The sequence below is a fragment of the Paracoccidioides lutzii genome (genome assembly GCF_000150705.2).
Source record: "Paracoccidioides lutzii Pb01 unplaced genomic scaffold supercont2.5, whole genome shotgun sequence".
NCBI classification, from domain to species: Eukaryota; Fungi; Ascomycota; class Eurotiomycetes; order Onygenales; family Ajellomycetaceae; genus Paracoccidioides; species Paracoccidioides lutzii.
Genome location: NW_015440951.1, coordinates 594,114 through 615,150, shown reverse-complemented (window position 1 = coordinate 615,150; position 21,037 = coordinate 594,114). Strand labels below are relative to the sequence as shown.

At 46.3% G+C, this 21,037-nt stretch overlaps 8 protein-coding genes across 8 annotated transcripts in view; 4 read left to right on the top strand and 4 right to left on the bottom strand.

The window, feature by feature from the left end:
• PAAG_11479 (hypothetical protein) overlaps nucleotides 1–329 on the bottom strand; it is a gene marked incomplete at both ends in the record, with an annotated part of 1,743 nt that extends 1,414 nt beyond the window's left edge. Inside the window, one exon of the mRNA XM_015847124.1 lies at nucleotides 225–329. Coding sequence (XP_015703256.1) covers nucleotides 225–329 — 105 coding nt within the window. The remainder of the gene's footprint in view (nucleotides 1–224) is intronic.
• Nucleotides 330–1,003: 674 nt separating this feature from the next.
• Nucleotides 1,004–2,197, top strand: PAAG_02369 (translation initiation factor eIF-2B subunit alpha; the record flags this gene model as incomplete). The annotated part of the gene is made up of 2 exons (XM_002795617.2): nucleotides 1,004–1,035; nucleotides 1,108–2,197. 2 exons carry the CDS (start codon nucleotides 1,004–1,006, stop codon nucleotides 2,195–2,197), a joined length of 1,122 nt encoding a protein of 373 aa, XP_002795663.1.
• A 1,218-nt stretch (nucleotides 2,198–3,415) lies between these two features.
• Nucleotides 3,416–3,829, bottom strand: PAAG_02368 (hypothetical protein; the record flags this gene model as incomplete). The annotated part of the gene is made up of 1 exon (XM_002795616.2): nucleotides 3,416–3,829. The coding sequence occupies one exon, from the start codon at nucleotides 3,827–3,829 to the stop codon at nucleotides 3,416–3,418; it is 414 nt and encodes a 137-aa protein (XP_002795662.2).
• A 1,273-nt stretch (nucleotides 3,830–5,102) lies between these two features.
• PAAG_02367 (hypothetical protein) lies at nucleotides 5,103–6,089 on the bottom strand (the record flags this gene model as incomplete). The annotated part of the gene is made up of 1 exon (XM_002795615.2): nucleotides 5,103–6,089. The coding sequence occupies one exon, from the start codon at nucleotides 6,087–6,089 to the stop codon at nucleotides 5,103–5,105; it is 987 nt and encodes a 328-aa protein (XP_002795661.1).
• A 1,675-nt stretch (nucleotides 6,090–7,764) lies between these two features.
• PAAG_02366 (hypothetical protein) lies at nucleotides 7,765–8,692 on the top strand (the record flags this gene model as incomplete). Its single annotated transcript, XM_002795614.2, has 4 exons — nucleotides 7,765–8,048; nucleotides 8,180–8,236; nucleotides 8,293–8,334; nucleotides 8,365–8,692. 4 exons carry the CDS (start codon nucleotides 7,765–7,767, stop codon nucleotides 8,690–8,692), a joined length of 711 nt encoding a protein of 236 aa, XP_002795660.2.
• Nucleotides 8,693–8,952: 260 nt separating this feature from the next.
• On the top strand, nucleotides 8,953–11,766 carry PAAG_02365 (hypothetical protein; the record flags this gene model as incomplete). Its single annotated transcript, XM_002795613.1, has 1 exon — nucleotides 8,953–11,766. The coding sequence occupies one exon, from the start codon at nucleotides 8,953–8,955 to the stop codon at nucleotides 11,764–11,766; it is 2,814 nt and encodes a 937-aa protein (XP_002795659.1).
• A 4,322-nt stretch (nucleotides 11,767–16,088) lies between these two features.
• On the top strand, nucleotides 16,089–16,698 carry PAAG_02364 (thioredoxin; the record flags this gene model as incomplete). The annotated part of the gene is made up of 2 exons (XM_002795612.2): nucleotides 16,089–16,111; nucleotides 16,371–16,698. 2 exons carry the CDS (start codon nucleotides 16,089–16,091, stop codon nucleotides 16,696–16,698), a joined length of 351 nt encoding a protein of 116 aa, XP_002795658.1.
• A 1,732-nt stretch (nucleotides 16,699–18,430) lies between these two features.
• Nucleotides 18,431–20,338, bottom strand: PAAG_02363 (hypothetical protein; the record flags this gene model as incomplete). Its single annotated transcript, XM_002795611.2, has 3 exons — nucleotides 18,431–19,444; nucleotides 19,564–19,979; nucleotides 20,083–20,338. The coding sequence occupies 3 exons, from the start codon at nucleotides 20,336–20,338 to the stop codon at nucleotides 18,431–18,433; spliced, it is 1,686 nt and encodes a 561-aa protein (XP_002795657.2).
• Between the last annotated feature and the right edge of the window lie 699 nt (nucleotides 20,339–21,037).

Sequence of the window (21,037 nt, the reverse complement as noted above, 5' to 3'; positions counted from 1 at the left end):
TCATCAGGAGCTCCGCGAACGATTCGAACACCAGTTGAATTTGCTGTGGATTCGGCTTGGCTAGGTCGCCGACAGAGAATGGGACGCCAATGTCGTTGATACATCAGCGATTTCCCTGTCAGGCTTCGAGAATGAGTGTTAGTGATGATTGAGAGGTAGGTAATATATTACTTAAACGCAGTTATAGTGGGTGCATGTTCCTATGTAATCTCTCTCAAACTCACCAGCCGCATCAGCGCATCGCTGTCATCTTCCTTTTTCTTGCCCCGACTCTGTTGTTGATGGTTGCCATGGCCGAACTGCTGGCTCATTCGCGAGTTGTATGCCATAATGACGGTATAGAAGGAAAACGCATCAGCGATGTTTTCTAGAGTTAATATCAAAAAATTAAGTATTGATATTTTCTGTTCTTAATATCTAGAATCGTTGTTGTTACCAGCGGCGGGCGGGCGGTTGGAATATGTTTTTGTTTACTTAAAGGGACGAATCGACGGATGACAGCAAGGGCACCAAAAGGGTTTAGCGTTGTGCGGTCAAAGGAGCAAAAATTGCAAACAGTGCAAACTATATGAACAGTGCAAAACAACCCTTCTTTTTACCTTTTGGCTGTAGGCTTGAACATCAAGTCATCTTTACGATTTCCACCAGCCCGCAAAAGCTGGTGGATGTTCTCAGCTTCCAACTACATTATTGCTTGGGCTGTTTTGCTGGTATCTAGCTTAATTGCACGGTGCATCCTGGGGTTCGAGAATTTACAGGGCTGGTTGAACATATGATATCTTTTCAGTTCAAACCATTTTTTTGAGATCGATTGAATCGCTGACTCACCCTCCTTGCTGTCGCGATCCCAACTCCCCGCTCACTCCCCCCGCTTTTACGTTTTGACAAAGAACTTATATTTGTCAATTTTTCCTACGTGTGGAGCGTTTCTTGAGCCATTTGGCCCAATCAATACCTTGGCCGTGGGCGGACATTTTCGCCTTCGGCCGGCAGCAAAGCAAATATGGCTTCTGAAATTACTTCTAAACCTTTCGAGTACGTACTGCCCTGCGTAGGAATTTTGTAGCGACTGTATTGAGAGCATGAGCATTGAAATTCCGATTACAGCATCGTCGCCACATACAATGACCTCCTCCGTTCCGATCCAGATCTCACAATGCCAATCGCAGCCATCGAAGCATTGGTTCTTCTCCTGACTCATTCTCCCTCCTCCACAATATCGGAAACCCTGGATCTATTAGAAACGCATACGGGATACCTAAAACGCTCAATACCAAACCCGATTGGTCTTTCTGCCGGCACCGATCTTTTCCAACGGTACCTCATAACAACCCTACAGAGACCGGGCCAACTAGGCCCCGCAGGGGATTTCAACGCAATCAGAGCACATCTACTTGCGAATGGCCGGTTATTCATCAAACGCGCAAAAGAGAGCAGGGATAGGATAGCTGCGTTTGGCAGTGGGTTTGTGCGGGATGGAAGCACGGTGTTGACCAACGGTGGATCCAGGGTGGTCAGTGCTTTGTTACGGAAGGCTGCGGAGGAACAGGGCGAAACGGGAACTCCCGCGGCTAGATTCCGGGTTATTTATGTGGTGTCAGTCGCACACAACCATAATGGCAATTCATCCGGATCCGATCTGGAAGGGATGGATACTGTCACCGCGCTTAGGTCCAAGGGGATCCCGGTAGCTACGATTCCGGAGTCGGCGGTGGCATATTCACTAGGTATGGTGGATATGGTGATTGTGGGTGCGGAGGGTGTCCTTGAGAACGGCGGCATCATATCGCGCTTAGGGACGTATCAGATGGGCCTTCTAGCAAAAGCTGAGGGGAAGCCATTCTATGTCGTCGCGGAGAGCCACAAGTTTGTCAGATTGTACCCACTGGGCCAATATGACCTGCCAATCAATCAGAAGGTGATTGATTTCCAGACGGATCAAACGAGTGAGCCTTCCGGCCAAACTTCTGGCGTTCAAACCGATGAACACAGCTTCCAGTCCACTACGAAGGAGAAGACCAATCATCTCGACGCCCTACTCAACGGGCAAACGTTCGCACCGAGAGAGAACAGAAGGCCGATAAAACGTGATGCGGTTGACTTCACTCCCCCACATCTTATCTCGGCTCTGATTACGGAAAGCGGCGTGCTAACGCCCAGCGCTGTTAGTGAGGAATTGATTAAGATATGGTTCTGAATTTAGCTGGATCTGGATTTTTTTCCTATTTCCTCTGTCCTTTCCCCTGCTTTAAAGCGAATGATATATGCATAACAATATATCGGGAATTAAAGAAAGGAAAATGTTATACTCCTGTTTACAAATTTTGACACGATGTCGTGTTTCCCTTTAATGATGAAGGATGTTTTTTTATGGACTGCCTCGGAATGGTTAAACCTTTTGGAACCATTTCCAAGCCAACCCTTCTACGAATCAGAGCTTCGGGGTGAAACCGCCGGCATCCATTCTCCACTTAGCATCTCCCATTTCAATGATTTGACCTTACAAAAGTCGTATACCTACTTTTTACCAGCCCAGAGCGTGATCTCTGGAAATGCTATTCTCCTGCCCGGCCACTGTATGATTGTATCCTCAGGGCTATAAGCAAATGTTTCACATTCTATTGCGCTGACAAAAATGCTACTCGCAGCTACAATGAATTGTTTTCTCATGTCTAAAGATCGACACCCATATGCAGAAAATGAATTTAAGAGAAAGGAGACATAGATCTTCCAACATACTCGCCCGCCCGTGACATGAGATAGTACCAAAATAATTTCCAGAAGGATAAGGCTACCACACCGGAAGTTGAGACAAAAACAGTTAAACTCTCCCCTAAGCCTCCAACACCGCTCTTAACCATTTTTGATATGAGCGTCTCGTTCTTTAGACAAATGGAGTATGACGTCATCCTCTCTTGTTTCCTCACATGCAATTGTCTATAATATATCTCCCCGGAAAGAATTCACGGGTATACTTGTCGTCTGAGGGAGGTAAAGGTTCCGTTCTTATTTTGCCAGCATCTCGTCGACGAGAAATGTATGCTAGGGGTTTGGCTGCAATGAGTGGTGGGTATGTAAGGGAGGTAGCGTCTGGAGTGAACTGGTGCCAAGGGATTTGTTTCCTATGGTTATTGAATCGTAGCTGCGGCAAAAGAGGGAATTATGGAATATTCGTCTCAATTGGTGTAGAATGAGCGAGGCGCTCTGCAACGGGTCTCGTTAATGTAGCATGCGAACCGTGTATATCTAAGACTGAAAGTGGTTTTAAACTGTGTGGGTAAGCATCCGTGACCGGCAAAATCATGGTATGCATTGGAGCATTCAGACAGGAGAAAAACGGCTCGTCTGCCTTCCGTACATACATTCAATAAATCCATTCCACAATTGCTAGTGTCCCTTCATATCTCACTATATCTCACTGTTCCCTTGATGCATCATCCGTGGCGTTGGAGGTTGTAGAGATATCATCGCCGATATCAATCCCGTTGCCATTTTGAGAAGAAAACTCAGAGGTGACTGCTCCTCTCATTTCTGAGACATTTTCTTCCCGCATCTCCTCCTCCTCCTCCTCTAGAATCACGGGCAAAATTTGCACGCCGTATTGATTGTAAATGCGACCTCGCTTGCGTTTACGCCAACGCACGCCCTTTTTAGTTTTCTTGACAGATGCCTTGGCATTATCTGGGCGTACCCGCGTGACAGGGATACCTTTTACGATGAGGAAAACAATGCAACACCACAAGATGGCGGGGCGGTAGTATTCCAGAAAAGTTTGGGAGTGGATGTCGCTAACTTCAATTTGTTGGAGGAAGAAGCTAAAGAGATCCATTGCTTGGATATATGAATCTTCGGGCTATTAATGTCAGGATAAGCATAAAGATACGTAAATGATCTTATGAGCAGCAGAAGACTCTGGATGTAGATTTGTATGGGAATATAGTTAAGAAATGATGATATGGGTTGAATGTAGAATCTAACGAAAAAAAAGTCCGTTGCCTTTCTAGGCGGCATTTTGGGTATGATGATATATTCTAGCGAACGCAAGCTTGAGTGTCATGGTGCCCAGTCCAGAAGAGTAAAAATTGCGTCAGAAGAAGAAAGTAAACTATTATGAGAGTTGGTGACAATAATAGAAAGTTTGTACAGACTGGGATAGTTCTTTTTTAGAAAGGGGAACCAAGATCTGGTTAACCAAAGCTTCATTTCATCCGAATTCAAACGATAGTGGGATAGATATTTCATGTTGTAAACATGAGGATAAAAAACGAGAAATAGAGAAAGAGTTCCGGGGACTGTAGGAGCTATGCCAAATCCTATCTGATTCCCACTTTCTTTGCGGAGAGCTTTTCTCCACCCCTAGATTGTGTAGGGAAACTAAACCCCTGAAAACTTTGCTCTCACAAATGCAGCGCAAACGTTTTTGGAGACTGTCGACCAGTAGCCAATTACCGGCGAGAAGCTGAGAGCATGTTTTGACATCAAGTTATGCATATCGAAAACCACCCACGGGTCAGTTGATTGATTACAGGTTTCCCAATGAAAAAGTTCGACGTTAGATGAGAAGCGGATTAGTTAAATGGTCCGTGTCAGGAGGTAACTAACTTTATTTCAGCCTCGTGCGGGATGACGTCAAATTAGCCTCCTCCAATTTAGCCGCTCATTCAACGGGGACAGCCTCACAACTCGAACGTGTCGGGGCGGAGAGGATATACCGTAGCCAACGGTTGTCAACTTCCAAATTTGTATATGTACGCTAAGTCGATATGAGCAGACTATGTTGCCGCAAGCCTTAGAGTGTTTAATACTGGCTCGTCGTGTCTTCATTACAATAGCTGATGCTAGAAATCTGTACAGATTTCGAGTCATTAGACTAAAGAGCTGTGGTTATCTATCTTTCACTGTTTGTATAGCTATTTCAGTTCCTAATATGTTTCTTGTTAATAAGTGCAACGAACTTTCAAAAATAAATAAATAAAATAAAATAAAATAAAAATAAAATCAGATATCCTCAACGTGAACAATAACTACCAACACCATTAAATCTAAAAACAAATAAAAATAATAACAATAAAAATATGTGCATACAGAAATATATTTGTTCATCATTGGAATTCCCCAAACTCCCCACTACCGTCATCATCACTGAACCCCTGAACCACCTTCTTCTCTTCCATATTCAACATAGATTGTGGCCTCCGTCTTCGATTACCCCGTGCACTGGATGGAAGGGGCGCGATCATCGGGAACCCTGAAGAGGAATCATCCCCTACTCTTGACACCGCCGGCGGCGGCGGCGGGGGGATAGAAAACAGTGCCGTCTGTTCCTCCTCAGCAGCCGTAGCAGGACTGGAAACCTGATCCTTAGACGTAGCCATTGCCTTCCTTCCGCCAATATTAATACTAATTGTCTGCCCAGGTTTCAGACTGTAATCTTTTGGTGGCTGTGCTGGGCTGCCTGATCTAGACCTTTGTGATGCCCCCAGCCCAGCTCCGATCCTCCCTTTCACCCCAGCCCCACCTCTCGCGGCCTCTCTCCCCGGATCCGATGAAGTCGTCTGCCCACCCTGTGAAAATCCCAACATCTTCCTCGCCTCCTGCAGCGTGACGCCAAAATCAAACGCGTCGCTCCTATCTTCAAATCCAATACCCAGTGTCGCCTTCCGCCCATCGCCTACAACACATAAAGCGAAGAAGCGCGAGGAATCAATCGCATGTTCGACGGCGGCTGGATCCGTGTATGGTGCCGCTGCGAATAGGTTGCCGGTATCTGGGTCTTCGAGAAGGATATCCGTCTTTACTTTTACTTGCATACCTGCTGCTGTTGCTCCTGGATGGGATTGGGATTGGGATTGCGCAGCTGGCGGAGGGGGTATTGCGGTTTCAAGGACGCGTAGTCGGGCTGTGAAGATTTGGCGGGTTTTGTTGTTGTTTTTTGGGTCTGGAACAGTCCAGTCGGCGGCTGTGTAGCCCTTCATTGAGGTTAAAGGTGGTATCGCGTAGACGTGTACGGGGCTACAGACGAAAAGGACTCGTTGGATAGCGTCGATGGGCAGCGTTTGTCCCGATGCGGGATCGATTGGGCCCGACATGCTGTTTGGTGTTATAGGAGGTTGTGTTGATTGAGTATTTTAACTGTAATTGCTCTGGGAGTTGAGGGGTGAAATATCGGAGTTGGAGGATAGAATTGCACGAGTTAATAACTTAAAATCTGCTGTTCCGCCATGATATTATTATGTTCATGCAATGCTCGTACTTGTGGAGTCCGCCATGTTGATGATACGGCGATCGATATGGCGGGGTAACAATCATACAGAACTTTACGCTCTTTTTAGGGATTTCAAATACATCTCAATACTTAATCTTACGCTAAACGGGCAATGATCCACGGATACGACCAGCCAATCAGATGACAATCAAAACCCTACGGTTGAATTTTATCCAAATGTTAGTCCACAACCCTAAATTCTTTTTGTAAAATCGTTTAGCAGTTTTGAATAGGACTGGATGGAACACCACAACAGAGTGGTGATATTCTCGAACTAGTTGGTGTATTTTCTGTTGTTTTCCCGTGTTCTTGCGCCTCCGTGAAACGCACGTCGCTTTTTTGTTTCCCGTTGTATCATCTTCTGTCAGATGTCTGTCGCAGGTACGGTCCTGGCTGGGATATAAACAATCCTCGAGGTGGCCCCTGTGTAGGGACAAATTTTAACCACAGCGCATATAAATACCGAATGATGTGGTATGATATCAGAACGCCTCAGCCACGCTGCGCCGCTGCGCAAATATTCAAGACATCATCCAGAGGCTGTCCAAAGCGTCCTACTTTGTACAGTACTCTGCAGTTACATGTTTTCATTCTCTGCCTCTGTTTCGTTCAGCAGCGGCAGTTTTACAATATAACATGAAACTCTCGTGACATTCACCTGTGATCTGACGGATGTCAATCCCCTAAAAGCCAACGGGCATTCTACTGGTACATGTTTCTACACATGTTCCTCCAACAGTTCGTATCCAGCTTCTTCTGAGAACTGTCCAACGCGCCAAGCTTAGGCAAATTTGTTAAATGGGATAGGTAATACGCTTGTTGTTTCCAAGAGGGCTAACTATAGGAGATGAGATATAAACGATCAAGCCAAAGCTTTGCTAGTTTTATTAGCGGCTAAAACGCGAACCAGTTGATCTGATCAGCCTAGAGTATAATGGATAAGTTGAATGTGTTGCATCGTCAACTTTGCAATCGAGTTCCTGTTTGAAAAGAGTATGGATGGATGGAATAAGGAGAAGGAGGCTGTAGTGCGTGCGTGCGTTTACCGTATGTTTTGAACTACGGAGAGATGACTCTTACAATTGATAGTTGAAAGGGACGATTCGGCTAGCTCGGGGCAATGACTGAGATATAATGAGCTGCAATCTGTCATCAAGGAACTCAAGAGAGAAATATGTCAAAGATGTTCTACATTTAGAAAGCAATCAACACCAAGTCCTGAAGGTAGTAATTTTCAAGGAAGTGCAAAACAAGAAGCTCAAAAGAAAGCTATGATGTATTGAACGAACTGGTGCCGCTGAAGAAAGGACCCGATGGGATAAGAGGTGAGACTAGAAACCTGTTGTTCGGAGGGACGGAATCCTCGTCCAGCTTTACGGCTTGCGTCACTATTGATTCCAGCTCGATGACTCGATGTTTTCGGGAGAAAACTGCAAGTAGAGTTCGTTGACTGTGGAATTCAAATCTCCTCCATCCTTTCCTTGGTCTAGTATAACCTTATGCTCGCTGGAACGGCGGTGACTTTTTATCTAAATTTGTCAGCCCTAATACGGTGGGGGGGGGGTCGATCGGGACAGATCTCAGACTTGGCCCATTCAGGCAAAACTATAAGACGCGCTGGGCAGCAGACAGACAAACAGAGTTTCAACAAAGTGTCCAATAGCAATGCGGACAGACCAAGGGCGTTGGCGGATGTCTCAAGTCCAACAACCCAACTGCCCGAACCCACTGCTTGCGATGTTACCCCATACCCATATATGTCAGTAGTAGTGGCAAAGAGTTGGTAAGTTGGAAGGGGTGGATCCCGCTGCCAACCTGCCGCCCTGGCCTGCAGGTGACAAGACATCTGTCTCATGTTTCTCAAACCTGATTGTTGCTGTTTCTGTTCCTGGCAGATAACCTTTTACGGAGAAGTACCTACCGTAAGCTTGGGCAGGAATCTACTACGTCGGAACCTGGAATCGAAGAAGTGTGACTGTCACTGGCTGGCACTGGCTGGCATTGAACCGACTTGCCACCAATACAAGGTACAAGTTTATGGCCAGAGATGTGGCACTCCATATCCCAGCGTAATTAATAGTGTGTGAGAGCCCTTGCAGCGTTCACGGGGCCCGTCGCACCCCGGGCGGCGGCGGTGGTGGTGGTGGTGGTGGTGGCGGGCAGTTTGGCCGGGTTCTGGCGGGTGTGACGGGTTTGACGGGTTTGACGTGTTTGACTGGTTTGGCAGTTGGGGGCGCCCCCCGGCCGTTGGTGGCAAGTTGTGTTAGAATGACTAATCCAGCCCTCGCCATAAACTCGCATCTCGCATCGCTTCCTGATGCGGACAAGCGGCTTGCAAGCGAAACTAAACTTCAACCTCGTCTCTTGTTTTTTCCTTCCATCACCCACACTCCATCAACAAACCCATTGCCTTCATCTGCTTACTGACTCTAGCCCTGTCTGCGGGTCTCTAACATCTTTCCTCTCTTCTTTTCCGTCATTTTCATGTATGACATAATTTTTTATGTTTTATGTTTTATTTTTATTTTCTATTGACTCCTCCATTTCACTTATGTACTCGCCCAAGGTACACCGTTGCCCACCTCCCGATCACCACGTCCTAACCATCTGAACTGCTGTAGCTGGGCCCAGCCAGCTGGCTCCCGCCATCGTTCTGCCCTTTGTGTCTCCCTGGAGGTCACTGGAACATGGCTATATGGCCCTTTGGCCGCCGGAGGAAGCGGTCGCGAAAGGTTGTGGATGACGAGTTAAGTTCCGAAACGAGCCCTCGTGAGCCACTGTTACAATCCCGCAGCTTTGGCCACAGCGCCCTTCACCAACAACCACAATCCCATGGTTTCATCTACAGTTCCGTAAAAGCTACCAGAAGAGACAGTAAACGGAGAAAGCGCAATAATAATGCTATCACTGCAACCCACGAAATAAACCACCATGATAACACCCGTTTAACCGATTTATGCCGCAGGGCTGGCTCATCGTCTGTTGCTTCGTTCCGATTTCATCGTCAACCTGCATCAATAGATACTTCCCTCTCAAAGGATTTTGTTCTGTCATCCTGCCACTATATGGCCAATAACTCGCAGCATAACCTCGCCCGCTCCCTGCCCACACTCCATGCCCGTAGGAGCACCACCGAACCCACTGTGCCAGTGCGCAAATCTTCAAAGCGAAAACGATCAGATCGTGCGAGGGAGAAAGAAATCAAAAATCTGAGCAGCCCTGTTACTGACCTGCGACGACCTTCCACGTTACCAGCCGCCCTTCAATGGTGGGAGTCAAGGCTGGTGACAAGGAATACCAAAACGGAACATGGTGATGTATCACAAGTGTGTTTATCGTCTGAATTGGGTCGGAATTCTCCCTTCGATAGCGAGCCTTGTGCCTACAAAATCAGCGGCTTCTCCGCCCTGGTTCCCCGACCGGTCCTGAGATATACTAAACCACCACGATATTCGTTTGGCGCGAGGTATACATCCCGGACGTCCACGAACAAAGAAAAGAGGCGAGTCATCCCAGCAGAAGAGCTGACTCGTATAACTCGAATCAAAGACCTCGCAGATGATATGGATGCGGGCGCTTTGCGAGAAATGATGGAAAGGGATCGATGTCGGAAAGAAATGAAGCGCCAGGTTGAACAAGAGAAGCTGCAGAGGAAACTACAGTCAAGAGCGGACCGTCAGCGCGAACAGGAACGGCGGCGGAATTCTTTTGATACATCCCAACTTGCCAGGTCGGGAGATGGAGTTGATCGTCCTCAGGCTCCCGAGATTGGGGTAGCTGTGACTTCTCCGGATCCCCGCCACCGTCGTAAATCCGCAGATACGTCTTACAGCTCCTGGAAACAGGATCCGTCAAAGGAAAGCCTGCAACAGCGCAGCGGCTCTAGCCCAAAACATCAAAATTTGCCAAGGGTCGATAGCGATTTTGCGGTAAACCGCTCGCGACGCAGTCCCCCAAGTAACGCTACCCAAGATACCAATATGTCTGGAACAAGCGGGCGTCATTCGATTTCGCCAATTAACCGTGACACGGGTGATGTTGATGCTGACACTTCTCAGTATTCGGGAGATGTGAATGGATCGATGTCAGATATCCATCAAAATTTTGACCTTGACAAGCGAAATTCTGACAATGCAGGCAAACTCTCTACTTCATGGACAACATTCTTCCGCCGTGGCGGCACTCGGTTGCGACTTAGAACTGCGGAGCGGACGAAGGCACTATCGGAATTTTCTATCCCGTCAAGGGAATCTTTTCAACGAATCAACCAATCGCAACAACAGCAACAATCACAATCATCATCACTAGCACCCCCTGCAACAACGCAACCCATCCCCGGTTCAGACCGAAGCCACCTTCGCCCTGGCTTTCTCCGAACCCAATCTAAATTCAAAGAACATTTCACCGATCCTCTCAAAGAATTCCCCATGCCGCCCGGGCGGGAATTGCAAACCTCCAACATCCCTCATCTTGTTCCAGCACCTGCCAGCTCCTCTCTCACAGGCGACAACCCCAGCGGCAACGCTGCAACAAACGAGCCTCATACTGGGGTTCTGGGATCAAGGTCTGCTGTCGTTAACCCCGAGCAGCGCGACGTTAAACGGTCGTCCGGCGCAGGCAGTCCCGACACAAACGCTGAAAGCATACTGCTAGCTCATTCGCTTGCCTCAATTGACTCTGAAGGATCATGGTTGTCTGGGCGGTTGTCACGACGTCTCTCGCATCAGCCCAAAAATTCGGGCGGTGGTAGTGCTGGTTCTACGCGAGAGAGATTGGATGAGTATGTGGAATTTGAGAGTAATGATCATCGCAATCACGATTCTCGTCTGACTGTTGATGAAGAGGACCAATTCGCATCATCGCGGAGCGTCCGGAAGCCGAGCAGTCAAGCGCTTGGGCTTGAAATGGACCACGACATCTGTGTCGATATCGATAACGATAGGGTTATAGATATTGATATCGACAATGACACGAACAGCTCAGTGGAATTAATTCCCTTGCAAAGCCCCGCGTTGCCATGCATAGAAGAAAACATTGCCAAAGAACACGGAACGTTACACGCAAGCCTCGGTAGACGACCCCAACTCATCTGCCCAGATACACGCCCGCTTTCAAAAGACGTAATTGTCAACGATGACAGTTTTACATCTGTCGTCATCGAGGAGCCCAGCTCCATCTCCCATTCCCAATCCCAATCCTATTCCCACTCCCCCTCGCTCCCCCATTCCGACTCAATGGACAGGTCGCGCGCCCACTCACCCACCAACGATGACAATGTGGACATCGATGCAGACAGCCCCTTCCTCAGACCCGACAATTTGGAGGTCCGTCGCGCCACAAGCGTGGATCTGGGGAGTCGGCATGTTCGGCATATCAGCGCGGGGAGTGCAAAGCTTTTGGATCTTTCGAGGGGAGTGTTGGAGGTTGTGGGGTCGAGCAAGAGGAGGAGTACGGGGTCGATTGGGGTGGAGGGGACGGGGTTGAGGGTGTTGAATGGTTGAAGAAAGGTGGGGGGTTATGAGAGTGGGAGAAGTGGGAGGGGATAAATGGTATGGTTTTAGGAAACACCCTCTTCAACCAGATTTATTTATCGGACCGCAAAGCCCGCCATACGCTCGTTTATATCTTGTTTCCCTTTGTTTCTTTTTTTCTCCTTTTTCCTTGGTTCGCTTCTCCGTTGTCTGGATTGATGAAAACAGAAAAAGAAAAAGAAAAGAAAGAAAAGAAAAGAAAAGAAAAAAAAGGAAAATAAAAAATAAAAAAATAAAAGAAAGAAGAAAAGAAAAGAAAAAGAAAAAAAAAATTGGGGGAATAAAAAGTCCTGGAACCTAGGCAATGTCCAAAATGCCATATGATGGCAGATCCACACTCATATACATTCTACTATCTCCCGCCCTCTGTTTTATTTTGTTGCATTTAGTTTCATGCCGGGCTTTGCGGTGGTAATTTTTCCGGATCAGGGTTGGTGTTGTATCATATCACATATATCCCATACTCCGCTTCATCGGTGGTCTGGAGAAGATGAGGGGGATCCCCTATCATCTTTGTCGCTGTCATCCTGCATCCTCTGTCAATACCTACTCCACTCTCTTGACAAGCTGCAAAATATTTACGTCCCTTTTTGTTGACGGCTGTCAAGCAAGTCCGGATCTGGCCATAGCACATGGATATCTTTTCTTGATTTTTCCTCCTTTTCATCTAAGGGATATCCTCCCCCCCTGACTAGACAACTCGGAAGGATCTTATATAAGGATTTAATCTTCTTTTTATATGAGGGAGGATTGCTTCTTATCAATACCCTTCTCTCCTCTCCCCTTCCCCTGCTTTTATCCATTTTAACTGGTTTACTTCCAACATGCACACGTCCTTTCAACTCTATTGTTTTTCGTTCTTCACGCTTTTGAATTCCTTTTTTCTATTTTCTTTTTGGTTTCTTCCTTCGTCTTCTCTTCCTTTTGAATGTTTTGTTACATCACTTCCCCACACTAAGCGGGTCTTCAGTGTTCTTCGCTTCCTTTTTCTTCCTCCCCAGTTCGTCTTTCCCTTACCTAACTTCACAATGTGAAATTAGTTTAGGGGAGAATAAAACCCATTATGTTTTCTTTCGGCAGGATTATGAAATAGGATGGAAAAACCAATCCAGAACGGCAACACGAGGGTGAATGGGACACGGTTATAATCGCAGAGCTTTCGTTGAAGAAATAGAACCTACTGCAAATTGAAACCCCATCACCAAAATGCTAGACCTGTCTAACTCAGATGCATCATTTTGCTTCCAGTTCCCCCAAATGAGTGTCCTGTACTATTTTAACAATGCCCGTGTACACTGACCAATACACATACCCTAGAAGCCTTCACCAAGAATATAGTTTATCAGGTATACCTAGATCTGTTTTGCCTTCTGGCAGGTAGGAAGCTGTCGTAATAGCCAACCGCTGCTTGGGGCCCCCTGTAAGACGATAATAGCAGACATATTGTTCCAGGCTTGGGGTTTCGCGTACAACGTCTCCACCAGTGTGTGACTAGAATGGCTCGTGGTTGGCCAGCCGCCCCCGCGCTGCCTCCTATGTCGTATTGCCACCTCATCTGCATCTTATTTATTTTATTTATTATCTTTGTCACAGAGATTGATAAGCAGGCACGCCAAGGACCTCTCATCATTCCTATCTGCAAGCTTTCCCCATTGGTGTGGGGGTTTGCCCCGGGGGGGGTGGGGGGGGTGGGGGGGTTAGAGCACACTCAACTGTAGAGTCTTTTTCTTTTAAGTTGAAGGCTAAGTCCGAATTGAGGTTTTGGGCTCACTCTAGAAAGGAGGTAAATAATTGACATTTGCCAAGTTCCTTCAGCCAAGGTTGAACAGGAGGTTTTTCACGACGAACCAACCATCCCGATGGAGTTCGTTCAACTGTGGCGTCCTTCCGCACGATCCATTTATGGATGAGTGGCCTGCAACGGAACGCCCTGTCAGAGTACTTGGTAGAAGGTCCCAGAATTTTATTTTCCCCCCAAGATCTTTGATCAAAAACTTGGTTTGTCCAGGTTTGTGGTTGCGCGTACTGCGGCGCGGGGAGGGTTACGTTGCCCACGGGGGTTGTTTGATGCGAGTTAGATAACTAACCGAGGGCCACGTGACGGGATGAGTTGGTCCTTGGCGCACGGATCTCTGTCCCTGTGCAGCTCGGATCGAGTTGTCGATATACCCGCAAATCCAGAGAGGTACCTAGCCTTTAACTTCCCAGCTTATTATCTCTGCAAAAATTAGATTGAATAAAAGCTTGTTTGTCAAAAGCATGTCTTCGGAGTAATAAAAATAACTTCGTTGGTTTAATAGAGAAAGATAGAGAGAGTGAGATCGACGACAGATATGTACCTTGAAATGAAAATAAAAACTGAAATAATAATGTCTTCTCAACCTAGCTATATAGACATCTACTTGAATGGTAAGAAATCAAGTTTATGAAGTAACTACACTCATGAAGTTGATTATACAGGGTGTTAAAAAACACGCCTAAAACCCACAGCAGAGTGACTAATTCTAATGATTTCCCGCCCAGACAAGGTGGCAATTTGTGTGAGGTAGGCCCAACAGCCAGTTTAACCGCTGGTACCAACGATACCAATCAAGCACCATCCGATGTGGGCCAGATGACGTACCTGTTTTTAAAAAGTTGTCTCATCGGATTCGAGGTTCTTCCTCTGGGATTTGAACCGAAGGGGCCTTGGTTTCCGAAGGGGAGTGAAATTCCTAAAGAAGCTAAGACAGAAGAAAACCAAAAAAATTAATACAATTAAAATAATTATCTAGGTTCGGGAAATAGCTTTCAATAAAAAGAATTTTATAAATTTATAAAGTATTAACATAAGAAGTAAGATTTTTTTTTAATACTGAGCTTTATGCTACTTTTAAAGTTTTCGAAATGATTTATAAAAAATTAGCTTTTACTTTAGAAAGAGATTTGAATTTTCTTAAATAGTTAAGCTGTATTAAGAACCTTTTAAAAATACAATCAGAATAATTAGATATAAATAGAATATATTTGCAATTTGATGAAAAATATTAAAATAAAAATACTAATTTTAAAAATTATATAAATCAGCTTATAACTTATAATAATTCCTAAGTTGAATAAGTAAAAATATATAAATGTCAAGGAAATAAATAATACATTCTTTATTTGAAAATAAAATTAAAATAAAAAGTCAGTTTAATCAAATATAATTTGGTCAAATCTGTTATAAAGATAATTAATTATCTAATAATTTTAATACTAGATATAGTTTAAATAACTATCATAAAGATTTATAAGATTAAGTAGAATTATATTTTTTCTTTTCTATTGCTCTTGAATAAGAATTACACAGGATATAGGATATAATCAACTCTTATGGAAACTTTCTTATATGTTTTAAAACTTCTGTAAATATTTAGTATGCGAAGAGATATGTCTGTATGAGAAAGGAATGAATCAATCAATCAATCTCTGGCGGATCGTGGGATTGTGGATGAATAATCCCGATGTATTTCCCATGTATATTCCGCGTATATCGTACCGCCAAAAGGGACCTAGGCGTAACTTTGCTCCTCATTGCTTTTTCTTTTATGTTGGGAGATTGCTTTGATTCCAAATCCAAGATTTTGTCTTCAATAAACACATACATCTCAACCACATCCTCACCTCCCCGGCCATGACTATTCACAACTAATCGTATCTGTATTCTATGAAATATCTCGGAATCGATTTAGCCGGTATACCGACCCAATTACCCCTCTCGCAATCGCCCGAGATATAACTCCTCCTCTAAACCGGTTTGGAATCATCCCTGCAGCTAAAACGACAGATCAAGATTGAAACTGTGTACACACACGCATAGTCAGATCTCTTTGCTTATGGAATCCTGAGTATCTTGTTGTATTGCGAAGAAAAATATATACCTCAAAGCAAGTCTCTGCCTACGTCATTGCGGGCGATCCCGCATAACATAATCCAAACCCACCGGCCATCCTTAACTATTTCCCAACCCACAACAACCTCTCATCCTCTGACAAACCCATCAACCCCCACCACCAAGTTGACAGATATATATTAACCATCGCGCTTCCACAGTGGCCTCCTCTCTTCGTCTTTCTGTCCGAACTGCAACAGCTTCCAATCTAGTATCAGCAACACCACGCCTGTTATCCTCATCAAGCAAGAGACTCGGGTCAAACACCAACAACAACCGCTCCTCACCAGCCCCACCGCCTTCACTCTCAGTCTTCAACAACAACATCAGAGTTTTCTCCGCTTCCGCCTGCAACAGCTTCAGACCTACACCAGGCACAATGGTTGTCCACAATCTGCAAAAGTAAGTCCAGATAATGACATAACTATTTTTTCTTTCTTTCTTGTTTTCTTGAATTTGTTTCGGCTGCCCATGGTCGACGGAAATTCCGCAGCAATTCCTTCACGACGCATCAGCGTCATCACCACTCAGGGAACCGTCCATACCATCCATTTCATCAAATCCTTCCCTCCATCCATTCCAATCCTTCCCCCCAACATCCCTCCACATCCACAAACCCCAAAGGAAAAGAAAAAAGAAATCTAACACCCCCCCCCCCCAGCCGCGCCTCCTTCGTCTCCGCCATCTCCACCACCTCCACCGCCGACACCTCCACCGACAAAAAGACATCCCTAGTCGTCATAGACTGCTATGCAACCTGGTGCGGCCCCTGCAAAGTGATCGCGCCCAAACTCGTCGAGTTTTCCGAAACCTACCCGAACGTCACTTTCTACAAGGTCGACGTCGACGAGTGCCCGGACATCGCGCAGGAGCTGGGCGTCAGGGCCATGCCGACTTTCATCTTCTTTAAGGATGGGCAGAAGGTTGATGAGGTGATGGGCGCGGTGCCGCAAGCGGTTGAGGCGGCGATTAAGAAGCATGCGTCGTAGATGAAAGTGGGGAAGGGGGGGGGGGGCTGAGTTTTGGTTAATTGAGAGGCGGGTTTGTATGGTATTCTCCTTTTGTGTACAGTCTTCTGTGGCCCGGGCAGCGAAAGGGATATCTGCCGTGGGATAAAATAGGGGAAGATATTGAAAAAAAAAAAAAAAAAAAAAAAAATTTTTAAAAAAAAGAGGATGGAAGGGTTGAGGGATACGCACTTGGCCAAGAATTAGTTAATCTCAACCCAATGAATAACTATTTTGAGAAAGAGGGAATAACACCCCCCATTTCTGCTGCGATCGTCTCTGCAATCCTATCTCTCGCGCTCTCTAACTGATGAGAACGTTGTGCTGTTGTATATTCATTTCTAGTCCGTTCCTTGAATTCTAGTGTTAATCCCACAACTAACTGTACGGATGCTGAAAAAAAAAAAAAAAAAAAAAAAGGGAGAAATAAGAGAGAGAGAGAGAGAGAAATTACAATCCACAAAGCCGGTCCAACGGATGGATAATTTATGAATACCCCTGATTAAACGAAAAAAAAAAGCAGACGACACTCAACATAGTTACAGATATCCATTCGACTGTTCCCACCCAGCCGCAAGCCTCCATCCCATAACATGAACGATAACCATAGGAGAGACAACCAGCCCCTTGCCCTCCCGCCCCACGTACCCATATGAAAGAATCCTGGAAAGCCGCGGGACGAACACGGCCAAACAACGCGGAGCCTCGTACATGTATACAATGAGCAAGCGATGGAAAAAGAAAAGAAAAGAAGCACCAGCCTGCATAGGTCGTACACTCAGTTTAAAGTATCTAAAGACTCTTTTGCTCGGTTCTGCAATGTCATATCAGCGGGTCTACCTGCTTTCTGTTTAGAGGCATAGTAACCAGCTATTCTACACTCTGAATGGATGCCACTGTTGGGCGAGTGGGAATAGACTTACGGAGAATAGTAAAGCTGCCATATTACTGCAGAAAAAGAACACTCGTGTAAGAAGTGAATTTGGATGAATATTTATATAGAGAGAGAATAGATGTGCCGGCACTTGGGTATTTGTACAAATATGCAGTCATGTATATGAATGGTTTATTCGAACAGCTGTATCAATTATCGGTCCCTGTGCTGACCTCTGTAAGAAAGATCAATAGAAACAGAGAATTAGGAGGGGAAACAGACGGAGAATAAGAAATCGCCCACCTTACTTTAAAAAAGAAAAAGAAATTATATGGAAAACGCCAAGGGAATCGAGGGCAAAGGGAAATGATATAAAATGCCGCTTTAAGATGAGACCTGTACATCTGGAAAGGAAAATGAGTGGAGAGACAAACACCGTCTTTCTTAATAACCAAGATGTGGAAAGTGGAAAAGTCAGATAATTATTTAAACGCCGTCTAAATAGAGATCTGGATTTGAGGATCGTGAGATATATCGATGCAGGCGGTGCAGGTGGTCCAGCCACCTGATAACGCCGAGAGAAAAGACGAGATGAGATGAGAGGGAAGGAGATAAAAAGACAGAAAAACAGGAGCCGTGACCCTAGACGCCGCCGCTATGATGAAAAGATGGAAAAGAAAATGGGAATTCATAGTCGTGACAAGAAGCCAGCAGAGGTAAGATGAAAATTAGGTCAAGAACGATATCTTTCTGGAAGAAGTTGTGACAAAGCCCCAGTCAACAGCAGATTGGACTTGGTGTAAAAGCGGCAGTTGTTGGTTGGTTGGATATATCGTATACTTAATCGTCATCGTCATCGTAATCTTCAGCGCTGAAGTCGCTGCTGCTGTCATTATCGGAATCTTCGTCATCTCCATCGCTTTCATCATCTTCATCGCCTTCATCATCTCCATCATCTTCATCATTTCCATCGTCGTTGTCTTTGTCAACAGCTTGCTCATCCTCCTCCCCATCACCGCTGTCTTCAACCTGTTTAAAGTTAGGATTCTCATACTGATGTCGCGCATCAGCCTGCATGGCCCCATTGAAATTACCACCGCCACTGCCATTAGCCGCCGCCATGTTGTCCAGAGCTTGTGCGCTAGAAGCCCTAGCCTTCAGTTTAAAACCAACAACATGACCACCCACATCACGTCTAACAGCGCCATTAGCACCGTTAGCAATCGCCAGCACCTCATCCCTGCTCCCCTGAATCTCAAAAGCGACACCCCCCAGCATTCGGCGCTTGCGCGACCCGCCACGGTAACGGCGGATCACGCTCGCGCTGGGGGCAGGATGCTCCTCTTCGTCCAGCTCGCTAGCGTCTGCGGATCGCTTGCTCGTCACGCTGTTGGCCGAAGAGGAGCAGGATGGTAAGGGGCTGTTGCTGTTGCTGTTGCTGGTGCTGGTGCTGGTGTTGCTTCTGATTTTGCTTCTGTTGGCAAGCAGTGTATTGAGGGCGCCTGTGATGTTGGGGCCGTACTTGCCGACCAGCGTGCGGATGGATTCATCTTTTGCGGCCATGGGGTGCCCGAAGATGGTTATCATCCAGTGCATATCTGCGTGGTCGGGTTTCGGGCTTTGGATGGGTTCCTGTTCAGAGATGCCGTTGGCGGCTGCTGCGGCTGCGTGGGCGGGGTTTCGTGCCTGGCTGCAGGTTTCATTGTTGGGCTCAACAGCTTTTTCCCTGGCAGATTCTTTGGATTTGGATTCGCAATAGATGCGATCGGCTCCCTTCAGTTGGTCTGGGAGGTTTGGGAGGCCCAGTGTGGGGGCCCTTTCAGACTCCCGCACGGAGAAAAAATGTTTAGAGTTCTGCATGGGGGCGAAGAGAAAATGGGGGGGGGGGGGGGGGGGGAAGGGAGCAATGTTAGCGTGTAGCTCATAGGTACAGAGTATGGATGATAGGTGCTATTGGTATGGGAATCACATACATGATAACCAAGATGTATCACCTCTCGATCTGGGTCGTCCGGGGAAAAGTAGTCCTTGAATCGTTGGACTCCGCCCACTGAGTAGACGAGCACATCCATGCCATAGGACTGGCAGAAGGCCTGGAGCTCCAAAGCTCCTCCCCAGTAAGAATTCCCAGCCATTCTCCGGAGCTCCGAGTGGAATGCAGCCTTTTGACCCCTTTTGGTAGCAGGTCTGCCTATGCCAGTAAACTTCTGGCGGGCTGCCTCAGAGGCGTCTCTTTTGGGAGCTCGACGCTCCCCCCCGGCGTCTGTAGAGAATTCTTCGAAATAAGCGGAGGACTTGCGCATCTGATCAACCAGGCGTTGTCGGATTTCAGCGTACTGCTCGAAATCGCCGTACAGTTGATCGGAGATGGAGTAGAAAAGGCAATTTCCTGGCCAATTAACATATGAATAGCTTGTTTTGATTTCCTCTTCTTTGGCTCTTCACAACGTATATATATATATATAATTCTGGCGAACAGGAAGGGGTCTTACCGTCACCGACGACAGGTTTAGCATACAACTGGAAGTAATCCAGGCATTCTAGCTCGAGTGAAGACATCCCTGGGTCTTGGGACAGTTTCGTGGTTTTTTCCGGGGTGCTCTCGTCCTGCAGGGTCGTCCTGGTACAAGCAGGACTCTGGGTAGTTTTGCCTCTGGAGAGGATTGGGACGACTCTAGGATTGAGAGGTGAGAGGGGTGGAGAGGGTAGAGGAGACAGGAGAGGTGAGAGGGGCGGAAGGTTAGCCATGGTTGCGGAGGATCTGCTTTTGAACACTTCATCTGGGACAGGGGGAGTTTTTTGTTTTGTATCTAGGGGGGGGGAGTGGGTAAGCAAGTATATTTGCTGTTTGGATCAAAAGCTGTGGTGACTTGAGTTAGGTGATGGCAAGAAGATGATAGATATAGATGAATTTTCTGTAAATATAGGAGGTTTTAGAAGTGAGGGAGTTGCTATGATATAAGTGGGCCAGCAAAGACATATGCAAGTGTGAGGTGACGAGATCTCCAACACTTTTTAACTTGAGAAAGCTACTTCAATGAATCCTTCTCTCAACATAAAACAGCAATAGGGAGACAGAGCATGAAGCAGAAGCCCTTTACCAGCTCAATGTTGTGGTGTTGCATGTTGAGGTGCTGAGATTGAGTGGAGAGGTTTCCAGGAAGTTGAAATGAAGTTGAAGCAGTTGAATAATGGCAAACAGTGCAAACCAGAGACGCCTGATTTCCCCGGAGAAGGAATAGACGAGGAGGGCTAGGCCTTATTGGGCTTAACCATCTCGGCTGCAAGTGAGTGCTTCGTCAAGCTGAGATAAGAAACTAAACAGAGTTGATTCATGGGAGAGAAGAGGAGAGTGAAAGGAAGAGAGAGAGGGAGAGAGAGGGAGAGGGGGGGGGGCCAAGGGGAATGGAATGAAAGATAATATCGCGGAGAGCTAGAGGCTGAGAG